We start from the raw sequence: 18,341 nt of genomic DNA, 5'->3' as shown, positions 1-18,341 counted from the left end.
CCTTTCACTCGTTCAGGACAGGACCATGGTTACATAGCAACTATTGAGAAGAGACCAGCTACATCTTTGATTTATGCCCTTCCCTATGCTACCAGAACACAGAATACAACCACTGAAATGATACCAACATCCATAAATTCAAGTCTGTTTAGCCCTGACAATTCTACCGCAACGAAGACCACCAGAACTTTTGAGATAACACCATTCTCCTCAATTACAAGTCAGTATACACCCGACCATTCTACCATTACTGTGAAAACCCCCATTGAGAAAAGAGCAACATCCTCCATTGCAACTGGGAATGCCACTTCCAGTTGCACTACGACACATCAGTCTGATTTTAATGGGTAGATAGATTCCTGTGGGGGACACACGGTACATGTTCAAAATGCTATTGGAAGAGGATCTTGTGATGTTAGTAAATATCAATCAATCAAATTTTATTTATATAGCCCTTCGTACATCAGCTGATATCTCAAAGTGCTGTACAGAAACCCAGCCTAAAACCCCAAACAGCAAGCAATGCAGGTGTAGAAGCACGGTGGCTAGGTTAAAACTCCCTAGAAAGGCCAAAACCTAGGAAGAAACCTAGAGAGGAACCAGGCTATGTGGGGTGGCCAGTCCTCTTCTGGCTGTGCCGGGTGGAGATGTCATTCCCTCCGCCATTTCAGTGAACAGCAGGCCAGAGATTGACATAGATCAGGTGCTGGGGGGGTGGAGATCTACACAAGATGCGTCAGGAATTCATGACCAACAGCAACATCTATCCACACTAAGAGGGCGTGGCCTGTCAGCAAGTCACACTCTTCTCTCCACTGATCCAATTGCCAACATTCAACTTTTTTTTTTTATTCTATTGTTTTTATGTATGTGTCAAATGAAATCAAATGTATTTTACCATATTTCAGCCCTCCTCGATCAAACAACAGGAAATTGTGTAATGGAGGATGTGTAGCATACGTTTCAACCAGATGTAGGCCTATTTTTGCCCAAAGCACAGTCCAAACGTTTCAGTAAGCCAGTAGCCCATAGCTTTTAGACAATATGAGCAGAGAACCTTACAGGCAACGTTATTATGGGCTCTCTCTGACGTCCCCAGGGGATGCTGAGGGTGCCGTAAAACTCCTAAATCGTGAGCCATATTTGATTGAAATAATGGTGACAAAGTTAGACTTACAGACAATAATGGCATTGATATTACTCACGTGTAGGGTCAAATAAACACACAATGTGACATTAATGAAACGTGTCGAGAATTTACTCAAGCCAAGCAGTAGGTGATTGCGCGTTTACTCTAGTCATGGCGGTAGTTAAAACCCGCAGTAGCTTGTTTATTTCTGCCTGGCCATGGTCTTGACTGTACTGTTACTTCGGCAGACATCCATCCCTACGCCAAAGTTAGTAGTTGCGCTGCGGCCAGCCAGGTAGCCTTCCTTCACCGCTTGATTGCTGCGGCTTTTTTAGTCACTGACGGGTGTAATTTTAAGACGTGGAATATGCTACTTGTTCAATAGCACCTTTTTACCTATAGCCTATAAATGATTTGATTTTGTTCAGTTATCTTATTCTGTCCTGGTAGGACGCATATGCTAACTCTTCACAGGGCAAGGCTATTAGGGATAGAGCAAGTAAGGCCATTATTTGCATCAGGAGTTAGCTTTCAAGATCAAATCAAATCAAATAAGCTAAATTAAGAAGTCTGTTTTCATGCCGGATTTCGAACATTTCAGATTTTCATACGCAAGCATGAATCCGTTATTGGGGGAGAACGCGTACCTGGTTCAGCAACAGCAGCATAACCAGATGGGCAGCAATTCGGATTCTTCTATGACAGGCCTAGACTCATACGGTGCACCTGACTCAGGCTTCATCTTGGGTGAGCACACTGGCTTTGGACAAGATGGGCTGTCTGGTCTGGAATTTAGTGCGCTGCCACCTTCGGGACTCGGGTATCTGCACCTGAACAACATGCACCGTGCGCCGCCGCCCCCTGCAGCGATGGCCCTGCGTAATGACTTGGGCTCCAACATCAGTGTTCTCAAGACCCTGAATTTGCGCTTCCGCTGCTTTTTGGCTAAAGTTCATGAGCTGGAGCGTCGGAATAAAGCTTTAGAGAAGCAGCTTCAGCAGGCTTTGGAAAATAATGAGGACAATTCAGGAGAAGGACACAGGAAAAAGCCATTGACTAAGGAAATGGGAGTCCAGACTGGTTTCGTAGGGTCCATCGCAGTTAGGCCCGGACATATCCCCCTCCAGAACGTAAATAATTCTGCATACCTGCCCGGAGGCCTTCTCTCTCCATCACTCAACAGGCCTACAACTCCCGTCTTTGAGTCCAACAGCAAATCAGTATTTAGGAACTCGACTCTGACTGACTCGAATTGCAACCTCAATTCCAACCAACTCACTCCACATATTTCCATCAGTCCTTTATTAACCCCTACCGATCCTTGCGAGACGATATCCAACATTAACGAGAAATATTTCCGTTTTGGGACTGGTATGTCTACTAACCCGCCTCCCCGGTTCATTCCCGGCGCAGTTTGGTCCTACAACCACGACCGCAGATTTGGCGCGGGGAGGGATTCGCGCATAACAGGCACGGGTGTGCCTTGTGCCCAAACGGACGGAGTAGGTGTACAAATCGACACCATCACCCCTGAGATACGGGCCCTGTACAACGTGTTGGGCAAGGTGAAACGAGAGAGGGATGAGTATAAACGCAGGTATGGATGAAGCGGTCTAACCATTATAGTTAAAGGCCTGGGGCTTTAAGCCGATGTTATTGTCAACTGTAGGCCTGATGTGTGATGTCATTTACTGTCTCTATACCCCAGGATTGGCCAACCCTCATCCTGGAGAGTGAAGGGGTTGTCCAGCCCTGCTCTAATTACACACCCGATTCTACTAATCAGTGATCCTTTTTATAGTTACAGATACCCTAACATCTGTGTCCTTCTGCCAAAGTCTTGTCTAACAGTAACCTGATTTGAGCCTAATCAACCATAGTGTGTTTTTGCTTTCTTAGAACTAAGTTGAAATGAAGAGGCATCATCATCCTCCATAAGATGGCTTCTGGTTTTAGCCACTCTACTTTTTCTCTTCAAATTGCCCCTGTACTTCCCAAGTGATATGCCATTACAAGGCTTCACTATAGGCTGGTTGGGGATCATAGTTCAAACATGGCTAATCACAGCGTTTAAAAGAACAGCACTGGCCAATCTCTTATCCAATAGGAGATTATCTAGAGAGGGCTGAATTGGCTGGGGAGAAGTCAGCAGTACAATGTTTTCTCTCTCACATGGCCTCTCTCTCTCTCGCGCTCCCTCTCCCTCCTCCGCCCATCTGCGTTTCGTCTCACCACCTGCAATGCAGCACTGTACTGAAACCTGTGACCGCTAGTGGGGCCGCTAGCGGCTGTTCACATTATTCTCTCCTTTTCTTGTTCCCACTTTCTCTTCCTCTCTCACACTCTCTCTATCACTCCCTCTCTTGCCCCTCTTTTTCTCACTTGAACCCTCTCCCACTCTATTTCTCTCTTCCACATACAAACTCCCTGTTCCTCTCTCTCTCTCTCTCTCTCTCACCCCCTCTACCCATCGCACTCGCCTTCTGCAGCATCTGTGAGAAGATGCTGACATCACTAAATGACACCAGTAACCTTCACTACAGCCTATAATCCACTGTCTGAATGTTAATGGCAACAGGGCAACGTCAACTCTCTGTTCACCAGCCTCTATGCCTTGCCAGCTGAAACACCTTCCTCTAATTCTCTTTTATTGAGAAGGTCAAATTGTTCAACATGGGAACATTTCCAATCATCTGCCTTAGATCGCATGAAAAACGACTGTCTCATAACAATACAGTAACAATACAATTAGTTTTTGTGTAATAAGTCTCCAGGGGGCTGTGTGAAGCTGGAATAGAATGTAACTTCATTTTCCATTCAACTTATACAGTGTATACTTAAGGCAAAACCGAAAGTAGGGTTCAAGTTCAAGTTATCTTTATTGTGCCAATTGGGAAATGTGTTGTGCAGTCAGGGTTCAACAATATAAAACAACAACATTAAAAACAGTGACAACCATATACAGGTGAAGTCGGAAGTTTACATACACTTAGGTTGGAGTCATTAAAACTCGTTTTTCAACCACTCCACACATTTCTTGTAAACAACCTATAGTGCATGACATAAAGTCATTTTTCCAAAAATTGTTTACAGACGGATTATTTCGCTTATAATTCACTGTATCACAATTCCAGTGGGTCAGAAGATTACATTCACTAAGTTGACTGTGCCTTTAAACATCTTGGAAAATTACAGAAAATGATGTCATGGTTTTAGAAGCTTCTGATAGGCTAATTGACAACATTTGAGTCAATTGGAGGTGTACCTGTGGATGTAATTCAAGGCCTACCTTCAAAACTCAGTGCCTCTTTGCTTGACATCATGGGAAAATCCAAAGAAATCAGCCAAGACCTCAGAAAAAACATTGTAGACCTCCACAAGTCTGGTTTGTCCTTGGGAGCAATTTCCAAATGCCTGAAGGTACCACGTTCATCTGTACAAACAATAGTACACAAGTATAAACACCATGGGACCATGCAGCCGTCATACAGCTCAGGAAGGAGAAGTGTTCTGTCTCCTAGAGATGAACGTACTTTAGTACAAAAAGTGCAAATCAATCCCAGAACAACAGCAAAGGACCTTGTGAAGATGCTGGAGGAAACAGGTACAAAAGTATCTATATCCACAGTAAAACGATCCTATATCGACATAACCTGAAAGGCAGCTCAGCAAGGAAGAAGTCACTGCTCCAAAACCGCAATAAAAAAAGCCAGACTACGGTTTGCAACTGCACTTGGGGACAAAGATTGTACTTTTTGGAGCAATGTCCTCTGGTCTGATGAAACAAAAAATAGAACTGTTTGGCCATAATGACCATCGTTATGTTTGGAGGAAAAAGGGGGAGGTGCTTGTAAGACGAAGAACACCATCCCAACCGTGAAGCACGGGGGTGGCAGCATCATGTTGTGGGGGTGCTTTGCTGCAGGAGGGGCTGGTGCACTTCACAAAATATATGTTATCATGAGGTAGGAAAATTATGTGGATATATTGAAGCAACATCTCAAGACATCAGTCAGGAAGTTAGAGCTTAGTTGCAAATTGGTCTTCCAAATAGACAATGACCCAAAGCATACTTCCAAAGTTGTGGCAAAATTACTTGAGGACAACAAAGTCAAGGTATTGGAGTGACCTCAATCCTATAGAAGATTAGTGGGCAGAATTGAAAAAGCGTGTGCGAGCAAGGAGGCTTACAAACCTGACTCAGTTACACCAGCTCTGCCAGGAGGAATGGGCCAAAATTCACCCAACTTATTGTGGGAAGCTTGTGAAAGGCTACCCAAAATGTTTGACCCAAGTTAAACAATTTAAAGGCATTGCTTCCAAATACTAATTGAGTGTATGTAAACTTCTGACCCGCCGGGAATGTGATGAAAGAAATAAAAGCTGAAATAAATCATTCTCTCTACTATTATTTTGACATTTCACATTCTTAAAATAAACTGGTGATCCTAACTGACAGGGAATTTTTACTAGGGTTAAATTAATTGTATAAAAATGCAGCAATACAAATATATTATTTCATTTTATGTGCAGATTCAGAAAGTTTATGGCCTGTGGGATAAAAAAACTGGTTGGTCTGGGTGGATGTACAATGCGATCGTCTCCCCAAAGGTTAACATATCATAAGTTTTGCAAATTCGTAGCATATAGTGCGTTTTGTAATTTGTAACATATTATATGAAATGGGTGATGGACATCCACAATTTAATACATACCGTACGAAACATAACATATCATACTAAATGGAGTGTCTCGGATTTACGTACGGAATAATACAAAATGCTATGAGACCAGGTTGAATTTACAGCATAGGCTACCCACGTATACTGTTAACCACAGGCTACTGCATCCCCACTTGAGCAGACTGATGTGTGTATAGGCAACGTGGACTATGGCACATGCACCCTCCTGGGTTAGGCCACTTCACCTTCAGTAAGTGTTGCAGCAGGGTGCTCTATATGCATACTACGTGGTGTCCTGTTCCGTAACACAGCTGAGTAAGGGAGATTAGACACACAACGTGGATATACAGACTCCATCAAACTTTAGAATGAACTGGGTGGTTCGAGCCCTGCATGCTGATTGGCTCACAGCTGTGGTATATCAGACCGTATACCAAGGGTATGACGAAACATTTATTTTTACTGGTCTAGTTATTTTGGTAATACAGGAGGTTGGTGGCAGCTTAATTGGGGAGAACGGGCTCGTGGTAATGACTGGAGCGGAATCAGTGGAACGGTATCAAATACACCAAACACATGGTTTCCATGGTGTTTGATGCCATTCCATTTGCGTTGTTCCAGCCCTTATTATGAGCCGTCCTTCCCTCAGTAGCCTCCACGGTTGGTGACTAGTTTATAATAGCAATAAGGCACCTCTGGGGTTTGTGATATATGGCCAATATACCACACACCCTTGGGCCTTATTGGTTAATTGAACTGCATAATCACACCACTGTAGCCTATAGGAGATGGTTTCTATCTATCTGTTATTTGGAACTTTTTTACATACATTTTTATTTAACCTTTATTTAACTAGGCAAGTCAGTTAAGAACACATTCTTATTTACAATGACGGCCTACCGGGGAACAGTGGGTTAACTGCCTTGTTCAGGGGCAGAATGACATATTTTTACCTTGTCAGCTTGGGGATTTGATCCAGTGTTACTATCATACTATTTGTGAGACATTGTTGCCTTTGACAACGTTATTTACACTCAGTCACAGATGGTCGGGAAAATTGAGGTACTAGAATAGCCTAAATAGACAATAATGGTGATTGTGGGACTGAACTGCTAAAATTGGGTGTGTAATTGGAAGTTGTCTTCCCAGAAGAGACAGTGATGATAGTGCGATGTTGTGGTGATGACTTCCTCATCCATCTCCATTCTTATCTATATGATCACTGTGTGCGTGTGTGTGTGTGTGTGTGTGTGTGTGTGTGTGTGTGTGTGTGTGTGTGTGTGTGTGTGTGTGTGTGTGTGTGTGTGTGTGTGTGTGTGTGTGTGTGTGTGTGTTTCAACAGATGGGAGGAAGAATATACATTCAGAGTGGACCTCCAGGAGAAAGTGGCTGAGCTGGAGGAGGTAAGCCCTTAGCTGTGTCAATGATAAAGGGCAACATATGTAACAGTTTAACTTTCGTCCGTCCCCCGAACCAGGGACCCTCTGCACACACCGACAACAGTCACCCACGAAGCATCGTTACCCATCAGAGCGAGTGATGTCACAGATTGAAACGCTATTAGCGCGCACAACCGCTAACTAGCTAGCCATTTCACATCGATTACACTCACCCCTCTTTTGATCTCCTCCTTTTCCACAGCAACCAGTGATCCGGGTCAACAGCATCAATGTAACAGTTTAACTTTTGTCCGTCCCCTCGCCCCGGGCTCGAACCAGGGATCCTCTGCACACCGACAACAGTCACCCACGAAGCATCGTTACCCATCGCGCCACAAAAGTCGCGGCCTCTGCAAGGGGAACCACTACTTCAAGGCCTCAGAGAGAGTGATGTCACCGTTTGAAACGCTATTAGCGCGCACCACCGCTAACTAGCTGTATCGGTTACGCATACATGTTTTAATAAATTACATATAGCCATTGATTATTGAAAAACAAAACATATGTAAATGCCTCGTGAGCTTAGTTCAACAGTCAAACCCCCTCAGAACCCAAAATAGAAGTGGGTTTTACTCCATTGTTGGTAAACAATGTCATTGTAAACAAACACTGTATAGTGTAGCTTTAAAACATGTTAAATCTATCATTTTGAACTCATGGATGGTGAGTCCTTGTGTCCATAGCACCGTCTATGAATTTGATAGTGGTTGCATTTCTCCGAACCCCCCATCCCTAAGCTGTGTACCTAAAAAGCTGGAGGGCGACTGCTTTGTTATCGTTTGAACTGCAGTTTACCCCTTTTAAAATTTCCCATCACACTAACATTATGATTCCACCTCAGATCAGCTGGGTTGATTGGAAAGCAGTAGTAGAGAGATAGTGTATTGTGTAACTTGAGCTGGAAAGAACTACAAATGAACTATGCAATACACCACCCATTCTATTTATTATGCATACTTATAATCAGTTATGTTTATGTCATACTTGCAATGCAAATAAGGTGTGTGTGTGTGTGTGTGTGTGTGTGTGTGTGTGTGTGTGTGTGTGTGTGTGTGTGTGTGTGTGTGTGTGTGCGTGCGTGCGTGCGTGCGTGCGTGCGTGCGTGCGTGCGTGCGTGCGTGCGTGCGTGCGTGCGTGCGTGCGTGTGTGCGTGTGCGTGCGTGCGTGCGTGCGTGTGCGTGCGTGCGTGCGTGCGTGCGTGCGTGCGTGTGCGTGTGCGTGCGTGCGTGCGTGCGTGCGTGCGTGCGTGCGTGCGTGCGTGCGTGCGTGCGTGCGTGCGTGCGTGCGTGCGTGCGTGCGTGCGTGCGTGCGTGCGTGTGTGTACAGGATCTCCAGGAGAGTGAGGTGTGTCAGGATGAGCTGGCTCTCAGGGTGAAACAGCTGAAAGCTGAGCTGGTCCTCTTCAAAGGCCTAATGAGCAACGTGAGTCCCTCATAGCAACGTTGGAATAGCTCACTCAAGCTGTTGAGATTTGTATACCTCAAAAGTAGTCCCATGAGAGATGGCTTAGAATAGGAGTTTTGTCCTACTCACTTTTGAGTTATAAAATCATAGAACATCTCTAATTGGTATCACATTGGTGGGGTTTACTTCAAAAATGTATTTTAAAATAAAAAAAAGATTTGTGAACACATATTTCCTATTGCGATGGTCACTCACTCTCCTCTCCTCTCTCTCTCTATCAGAACCTGTCAGATCTGGACAGTAAGATCCAGGAGAAGGCCATGAAGGTGGACATGGACATCTGTAGACGCATCGACATCACGGCTCGCCTGTGTGATGTGGCCCAGCAGAGGAACTGTGAAGACATGATCCAGATCTTCCAGGTCAGGACTGCTTATTAGGCCACTATACAACTAACTATACTATATGTTAGGTAGCCCCTAGACACTGATATGAGATCCGTTTAGCGTTTACCACCATAATGGTTAAGTGTAGGATTTTCCCGAGGTAAGCTGATTCTAGATCTGTTGGAGAAATCGTCGATTGGTATAATTACAGCATGACCCATTCTGTGGAAGCAAGTCCACTCATATCTTCTAGGTCAATTCATGTTAATTACACCTTTATCACACTGCTATTACACTGTTATTCCACCTTTATCTAGCAGATGGCCACACCTCCTTCCACTCTGAATCGCCGGCCCCGAAAGCAGGCGGCCCAGTCGGTTAAAGGCGGTGATGGGGATGAACCAACGAGCATCTCTGAGAGCGAGAGGGGCAATGATGAGGAGTCATGTAGCACGTCAGCCAATCAGATCAACGAGGAGATGCAGAGGATGCTGAACCAGCTGTGAGTCCTAACTATGTGGAAATGGTCAGCAATCGAGGTCTGATAAAGTCTCAATCACCACAACTGGGGAGACACTCTACATTTCAGACCATGATTATTTGAATCAGGACTGTTAGAGTTGGTCTGGATTAAAAGCTTGCACACTGCTCATCACCAGGACTAGTCTGTCACTTGTAAGCAATGAGCGGACCAGAGTCGGCCAGTAAATTACACTGAACAAAAATATAAATGCAACACGCAACAATTTCAAAGATTTTACTGAGTTACAGTTCATATAAGGAAATCAGTCAATTGAAATAAATGAATTAGGCCCTAATCTATGGATTTCACATGACTGGGAATACAGACATGCATCTGTTGGTCACAGATACCTTAAAAAAATAGGTAGGGGCGTGGATCAGAAAACCAGTCAGTATCTGGTGTGACCACCATTTACCTCATGCAGCCCAACACATGTCATTCGCATTAAGTTGATCAGGCTGTTGATTGTGGTCTGTGGCATGTTGTCCCACTCCTCTTCAATGGCTGTGTGAAGTTGCTGGATATTGGTGAAACTGGAAGACCCTGTCGTACACGTCGATCCAGAGCATCCCAAACATGCTCAATGGGTGACATCTGGTGAGTATGCAGGCCATGGAAGAACTGGGACATTTTCAGCTTCCAGGAATTATGTACAGAATATGAGGTGATGGCGGCGGATGAATGGCACGACAACGGGCCTGAAGATCTCGTCACGGTATCTCCGTGCATTCAAATTGCCAGCGATAAAATACAATTGCATTCGTTGTCCTTAGCTTATGCCTGTCCATACCATAACCCCACTGCCACCATGGGGCACTCTGTTGAAAACTGTCGCATCAGCAAACCGCTCGCCCACACAGCGCCATACACGCTGTCTGCCATCTGCCCAGTACAGTTGAAACCGGGATTCATCCATGAAGGGCACACTTCTCCAGCCTGCCAGTTGCCATCAAAGGTGAGCATTTGCCCACTGAAGTTGGTTTCAACGCCGAACTGCAGTCAGGTTAAGACCCTGATGAGGATGACGAGCACACAGATGAGCTTCCCTGAGGCGGTTTCTGATAGTTTGTGTAGAAATTCTTTGGTTGTGAAAACCCACAGTTTCATCAGCCGTTTGGGTGGCTCATCTCAGACCATCCCACAGGTGAAGAAGCCGGATGTGGAGGGCCTTGGCTGGCGTGGTTACACGTGGTCTGCTGTTGTGAGGCCGGATGGATGTAATGCCAAGTTCTCGAAAACGATGTTGCAGGGGGCTTACGGTAGAGAAATTAACATTCAATTCTCTGGCAACAGCTCTGGTGGACGTTCCTGCAGTCAGCATGCCAATTGCACGCTCCCTCAAAACTTGAGACATCTGTGGCACTGTGTTGTTTGACAGAACTGCACATTTTAGACTGGCCTTTTATTGTCCCCAGCACAAGGTGCACCTATGTAACGATCATGCTGTTTGATCAGCTTCTTGATATGCCACACCTGTCAGGTGGATGGATTATCTTGACAAAGGAGAAATTCTCACTAGCAGGAAAAATCAGAGAAATAAGCTTTTTGTGCGTATGGAACATTTCTGGGATCTTTTATTTCAGCCCATGAAACATGGGACCAACACGTTACATGTTGCGTTTATATTTTTGTTCTGTATGTAAATATATGTACAACTAGTAAGCCATACTATTGCAGGAGGGAGTGTGAGTTTGAGGACGACTGTGACAGCCTGGCCTGGGAGGAGACTGAGGAGACTCTGCTGCTGTGGGAGGATTTTCCAGGATACACTCTGGGAGCAGTGGAGACCCAGGGAGAGGTAGGCCACTATACCTGCCACTGGCTGATTTAAGTTTTGTATTTACCACTGTAATGGTTAATGTTAGGAGCTGGCTAGGTAAGCTGATCCCAGAACTGTGTTAAAGGGCGTGTTTCACTGTACCTCATGCTTATTAATTATTCTTATGGTTGGGCTGCCTTGTCACACACACACAGACAGACAGACAGACAGACAGACAGACAGACAGACAGACAGACAGACAGACAGACAGACAGACAGACAGACAGACAGACAGAGAGACAGAGAGACAGAGAGGCAGGGCAATAGAGACACTTTGGAATTGAGCTGTACTTATGCAATGGATTGGCAGTATATTACATTTCCATATACTGATTGACATTCCTTTTATCTCATGTATATTAGGCAAATAAGCACAAAACAATGTGTTTCTCTCTCTCTCTCACACGCACACACACACACACATGCACACACACCACGCAGCAGCAGGAGGAGTCCATAGAGAAGGTGATAAAGGACACAGAGTCCCTCTTCCAGACTAGAGAGAAGGAGTATCAGGAGACAATCGACCAGATCGAGGTGAGACACACCCAAACATACAAAAGCCCTTCTCCAAGTACCACAGTTGTCCCCCTGCAGATTGTACAATATGAGGACTTTGCTGCAGGATAAGGCTTATTTATAAGCCTGCAGAGATGTAAACAGAGCCGTAAATACATAGACGTTTCTCTGGGATTATTAAATGATGGAAATGAACAAGTCAGCCATTCCATGTGCTTACATGAATCACCGTTGAAATGAGTTCCTATGTAGATGATAAGATACATTGAAGTAACCAATTGAAGGCAGTGTAGTCTTTCCAGAAGCTCTCCTCTTTCTTGCTCATTTGCTAGTTTCTCTGTTCCCCCGTGGCAACGATAGGAAGTACAAATACAATCGACCTAAAAGAAGACAACAAACTAGAAAGAAAAAAAAGATTTATGCAAACGACTGCAGCCTGTTTGGTTTTGCGCTTGCAAAGATCCTGCCCCTCATCACTCCAACATGTTTGTGGTGACACTTCAACACCAGACAGCAAACTTACAGTATGGATTGTCTCACGTTACGTCTCCACAGTTGGAGCTGGCCACGGCTAAGAGTGACATGAACCGACACCTGCACGAGTACATGGAGATGTGTTCCATGAAGCGAGGCCTGGACGTGCAGATGGAGACGTGCAGGAGACTCATCACCCAGAGTGGGGACAGGTATCAGACACCTCCGCATGGTGCTGAACGCTCACCCTAGACGCTCAGAAAGATACCCTAGGTATGAGATACCTGTATGAGATATGCAATCGGTCAACGAGATACCCTAGGGATACCTAGAGATGCCCTGGTATTAGATACCAGAAAGAGGTCAAAGATAGCAAGATGTCAAATCAAAATCAAATCAAATGTTAATTTGTCCCATGTGCCGAATACAACAGGTGTAGGCTTTACCATGAAATGTTTACTTACAAGCCCTTAACCAACAATGCAGTTTTAAGAAAATAAAAGTTAAGAAAATATTTACTAAATAAACTAAAGTTTAAAAAAGTAACACAATAAAATAACAATAACGAAGCTATATACAGGGGGTACCGGTATCAAATCAAATAAAATTTTATTGGTCACATACGCATGGTTAGCAGATGTTATTGCGAGTGCAGCGAAATGCTTGTGCTTCTAGTTCCGACAGTGCAGCAATATCTAACAAGTAATCTAACAATTCCACAACAACTACCTAATAAATAAGTAAAGGAATGGAATAAGAATATATACATATAAATATTTGGATGAGCAATGACCAAGGCATAGACAGGCTTGACAGGCATAGGCAAGATGCAATAGACGGTATACAATACAGTATATACATATGTGATGAGTAATGCACGATATTTAAACATTAACGTGGCATTATTAAAGTGACTAGTGTTCCATTTATTAAAGTGGCCAATGAGTTCAAGTCTATATGTAGGCAGCAGCTTCTCTGTGTTGGTGATGGCTGTTTAACAGTCTGATGGCCTTGAGAAAAAAAGCTATTTTTCAGTCTCTCGGCCCCAGCTTTGATGCACCTGTACTGACCTCGTCTTCTGGATGGTAGCGGGGTGAACAAGCAGTGGCTCGGGTGGTTGTTGTCCTTGATGATCTTTTTGGCCTCCTGTGACATTGGGTGCCGTAGGTGTCCAGGAGGGCAGGTAGTTTGTCCCCGGTGATAGGTTATGCAGACCTCACTACCCTCTGGAGAGCCCTGCGGTTATGGGCGGTGCAGTTGCAGTACCAGGCGATGATGCAGCCCGGCAGGATGGGTGCCATAAGTATCCTGTAAAAGTTTGTGAGGGTTTTAGGTAACAAGCCAAATTTCTTCAGCCTCCTGAGGTTGAAGAGATGCTGTTGTGCCTTCTTCACCACACCGTCTGTGGTCACATTGGCACGGTACCGAGTCGGGGGTACAGGTTAGTCGTAGTAATTGAGGTAATATGTACATGTAGGTAGGGGTAAAGGGATAATAAACAGGGGGGGGGGGTCAATACAAATAGTCCGGGTAGCCATTTGATTCATTGTTCAGCAGTCTTATGGCTTGGGGGTAGAAGCTAATGAGCCTTTTGGACCTAGATTTGGCACTCAGGTTAACTCTTTAATTCTCACAACTGTACTGATAGATTTCATACAGTATATCGAAGAGACGTGGATGTAGGTCTGTCTATGCAATACTAGACAGACGGAAATGCTAGTGACAGAAGAACAATATTCTATTCCACGATGCCAGAGGGATAAGGACAACATATCATACAATGGCAGCGATAAACACACAAGATTGTAGACAGGTATACGCAATGGAGAATACAGGTCCTGTCGTTAGCCACACTGTACCTCACTGTACTATCGTTACATTGACCCGTCTGTGAGTGTGGTAGCCTGGTCCCAGATCAGTTTGTGCTGTTTTGTCATCTCCTATGGTCATTATTACTCCAATGACCATAGGAGTTGGCAAGACGTCTCAACAGATTTGGGACCAGGCTAGGAATTACGGACCATTGAGTCATCTTGTCTCGAGAACATTTATTGCCTGTTGTCTTGACTCCACCTCTCTGACTCCCTTTCAGGAAATCTCCCCCTCTCATTACTGCGGCAATGGAAGACTCTGATGACGGAGAGAAGGAGTGGAAAAAGGCGTCCCCACCCACAGACTCTGAAAGTGATGAACCCTACTGTGAAACACAGGTTAATAGTGGTACGGTCCCTCACTTACCATGGAGGAAGTCCTAATCCTTACTGATGATGCCCTGTAGATGTACCATAGTTTGGATAGTGCTGCTGTTTACATTTTTTGCCATCAATTATGTAAAACTAGCAGACTCTTTCCAGGGCCATATGTCATCACTGCCCTCTTGTGGTTCAGGTTATTACAATACCTAATCTGAGGATAGGACTAAATGGCACTTAAAAACATTTCAATGAATTTCTTAACATTGTGCTATTTATATCTCTTCTTATATGATATGAATGATCAAAATATATACATTTTTGTTAAGTTTGCACATTGACCTTGCTGTTTGTAGCAAGGTCCACCCAAAAACTATTTGCACACAGTTTTTGTGGAATAAATGCCTTATGTTACATTGCAGTTACAGATTTGAAACCACAGCTGCATTTTTGATGGCAAACAAAAAAATGGCAAACTATTTGCACAGGATAAGTAATTATCTAGTAGTCTGTTGCAGACAAACAAAATTAGCATTTGCAATTTGCTAAAAGGAAAGGACCGAGCTGTTGATAGTCATCTATGAAAATGTATTTTCTTTATAATTAATGTCCTTCTCATGATCTATTTTCCCTTTGTTTAAAAGAATGGATACCACTTCTAGGAAACCTGTAGAAAGATTGCTTAAAAAGGCTTTACATCCTTCAACATTCGTATATACACAACATGTTATTAACAGAAGTTCACAACATTTGTATTTATGTTAAATTGATTATCCTTTACTTTATTTGATTACATATTCATACATACTTGATTCATTTATTTCAGCCCTTTTTCAGTCATCATTGAAATTCAGATCGCTATGTCTTTTTTTTATATTCAAATAACTATAAAGAAAGTATGATAGTTGATAGATTTTTTAAAACATGAAATGCAGAGGATAATATTATGTAGTTTTGCAAAGATAATTCACAAAAGCCATTGCTATAAAGTCTAGAGTCAAAAGTAAAACATTGGTACCGTTAGCTTTGCACTGTCATGCACATTGCTGGGATTCCAAGCTATAAGCAAACATAGAAGCATACTGCATTAGACCCATGGATAGTGTTGATATCACAACCCACATAAATAAGACCTACAAAAGCACACACTCAATGCTAGCGTATCAATCCCCAGCCAGCAGTGACTTTATCTTGAACTCAAAAAAGCTCTCTGATCAATCAACGGGGGAATCCGACTGCTATTTTGGTGCACTTTTAAAATGGACAGCCAAGCGGTATGAGTTTAAAGGACGTGGACAAAGGGAGAAGTAGGCTAGAGTAGATGTTGGTCCTGTTCAGGACAATCTAACATACTGCTAGCAGGCGAATAACTTCTTTGGGAGCTCGTTCAAGGGCACTCAAACTGTGACATGTTTTATGTAGTAGCACATGAGACCTTCATTATCTGAACACGGGCAGTGTGTTTAACCATCTGCTTTGTGAGATCTGCGGTTTTGTCTCTGGATGTGGCACAGTTTCATTGCACTTGAACATGCTCAGTGTTTACAGTTGGAGAAAACGTAAAACAAACATAACTAGGGCTCGATTCAAATCAGTCGCGCGGAAGATCAGCGTTACAGCGCGATTGACATTTAAAAGCAAGACTCCGCGTTCGCGGAGACCCCGTTCAAGGTGAACGCTGCATGTCTCGGCTCAATCAGAAACGACCTTTACATTTCAATCACACTACAAACACAGCATGTCCGCGCTCCGGATTGAATCGAGCCGCTCCTTTGTTTATTGATGTCTGAAAGCCTATTGTAAATACTCCCCCTATATTGTACAGTTTGTAAATCTCCATATATAGGTTGCACAAATGGATCTATATTCAACAGTAATGATAAACACTGTATAAAAACTGAAAACATATAACACCTGTACTAGCTGTTACTGAATGTAAATAACATGTCAATGTACACTGAGAAGACAAATCCATGTAAGAGAAGCCAGGAATGCATGGAAGAGATTTCAGACCGTATGAGTGAAAAGGTGGCCATTGTATAGGGAGTGTCTTTGCGTGTTCTGAGACTGGCTTCGTTGGCGTGCATGTACCTCTGTCTCGTGCCGTCTGTCTTGTATTGCAAGAATGTTTCAGAGTTTACTTGTTCGCCTCTCTGGGGAATCAAAACATATCTTTCATATTATAAAACTTGAATGTCTGCCTAGTAAATTCTCTCATCTTTACCGCAAAAGAGTAAACACGGAAGAAAACAAGAGCAAAAGCCGTGTTAAAACGTGCATCGCCATAGCCATCAATAGACTGCCATACCTCGTGATGCAACTGTGTACAGAAGCTCAGCAAGTAAACTTTTGAAAACATCAATGTTGAAATATGAATATTAGCAACAGCTGTGTGAGAATGACGATTATATGTGGTGAAAGAGTTGAACAATTACATTTCCAGTCTCAAATGATATACACGGAGTATACCAAACATTAGGAACAACTTCCTAATATTGAAACAGACCCAATTTATCGGGGAATGGACTCTACAAGGTGTCGAAAGCGTTCCACAGGGATTCTGGCCAATGTTGACTCCAATGCTTCCGAAAGTCGTGTCAGGTTGGCTGGATGTCCTTTGGGTGGTGGACCATTCTTGACGGGAAACTGTTGAGCGTGAAAAACCCAGCAGCGTTGCAGTTCTTGACACCAACCGGCACTTAAATCTTTTGTCTTGCCAATTCACCCTCTGAATGGTACACATACACAATCCTTGTCTCAAAGCTTAAAAATAATTCCTTAACTTGTAACCTCCCCTTCATCTACACTGATTTGAAGTGGATTTAACAAGTGACATCAATAAGGGATCATCGCTTTCACGCAGGGGTGGGCAACTCCAGTCCTTGGGGGCCTGATATGTGTCACACTTTTTCTCCATCCCTAGCAAACACAGCTGATTAATCAAATTTTATTCTAAATTGAAGATCATGATTAGGTGATTATGGGAGTCAGGTGTATTAGCTGGGGCAGGGGCAAAATTGTGACACCAATCAGGCCTGGAATTGCCCACCCCTGACTGGTCAGCCTATGTAATGGAAAGAGCAGGTGTTCTTCATGTTTTGTACACTCAGTGTATATCGGTCAACATGATTGAAATGCAGGTGACTTACAAATATGAATGTGTCAAACAGCAGCATTGTATGGAGACGTTATAATGATTAAGTGGTTGCAAAAAGAAGACTTGTACTCCGTTGAGACCAATATAATTGATCTGGGACTGTGTATACAATGCATCTGTGTAACATCACAACCTCCAGGTTTCTGGAAACAATAGGAAAACAATCAATGTATTAATGGAAGTGGTGTACAAAATAAAATATCTTGAAGGAGACGGTGGTCCCTGGAGTTGTATTTGTTTCCATTCATTTCCATGGCTGTAGTTTGTTTTCCTTAGGCATACCCCCTAATGATTGTATCATTCGCTTTCCATTTGGACTTTCCTAAAAGAATGAAATGATGTAAAAAGGAGGAAGCACCCAAGCAAATCAACGAGTGAGCACTAAAACAACCCTAAAAACAGAGAACAAGCCCATTGCAAAAACATTCATTTACCAGTTCAGCGCATTTAAACACTGTACCAGTAATCCTTTGTGCCCTCTGGCTGAAAGGAAAACTGTCGCATTGTGAACTTTGAAGTCATTGTGGACTCCGAGGAGACATTGCTCGAAAGCACGTCTGCTACGTGGCCACGGCAGCAGCTGAGCTCAACTTCATCACAATCTGCTGCCTACACTG

The 18,341-nt window shown here is 43.6% G+C and overlaps 1 protein-coding gene across 7 annotated transcripts; it reads left to right on the top strand.

The window, feature by feature from the left end:
• The first annotated feature begins 1,356 nt into the window (after window positions 1-1,356).
• Window positions 1,357-16,374, top strand: LOC118398214 (non-homologous end joining factor IFFO1-like). Of its 7 annotated transcripts, none has more exons than XM_035793340.2 (9): window positions 1,357-2,726; window positions 7,154-7,214; window positions 8,577-8,672; window positions 8,936-9,076; window positions 9,361-9,542; window positions 11,241-11,361; window positions 11,827-11,919; window positions 12,457-12,587; window positions 14,468-16,374. In XM_035793340.2, exons 1-9 carry the CDS (start codon window positions 1,708-1,710, stop codon window positions 14,628-14,630), a joined length of 2,007 nt encoding a protein of 668 aa, XP_035649233.1. In that variant the 5' UTR covers window positions 1,357-1,707; the 3' UTR covers window positions 14,631-16,374. The 7 variants fall into 7 exon arrangements, with proteins under 7 accessions (XP_035649233.1, XP_035649231.1, XP_035649232.1 ...); XM_035793338.2 differs by having other exon boundaries at window positions 11,824-11,919; XM_035793339.2 differs by having other exon boundaries at window positions 9,358-9,542.
• Window positions 16,375-18,341: the final 1,967 nt, after the last annotated feature.

This window comes from Oncorhynchus keta, chromosome 19 (genome assembly GCF_023373465.1).
Source record: "Oncorhynchus keta strain PuntledgeMale-10-30-2019 chromosome 19, Oket_V2, whole genome shotgun sequence".
NCBI classification, from domain to species: domain Eukaryota; kingdom Metazoa; phylum Chordata; class Actinopteri; order Salmoniformes; family Salmonidae; genus Oncorhynchus; species Oncorhynchus keta.
The sequence above is the reverse complement of the archived record's forward strand: the minus strand, read 5'-3'. Positions and strand labels throughout refer to the sequence as shown.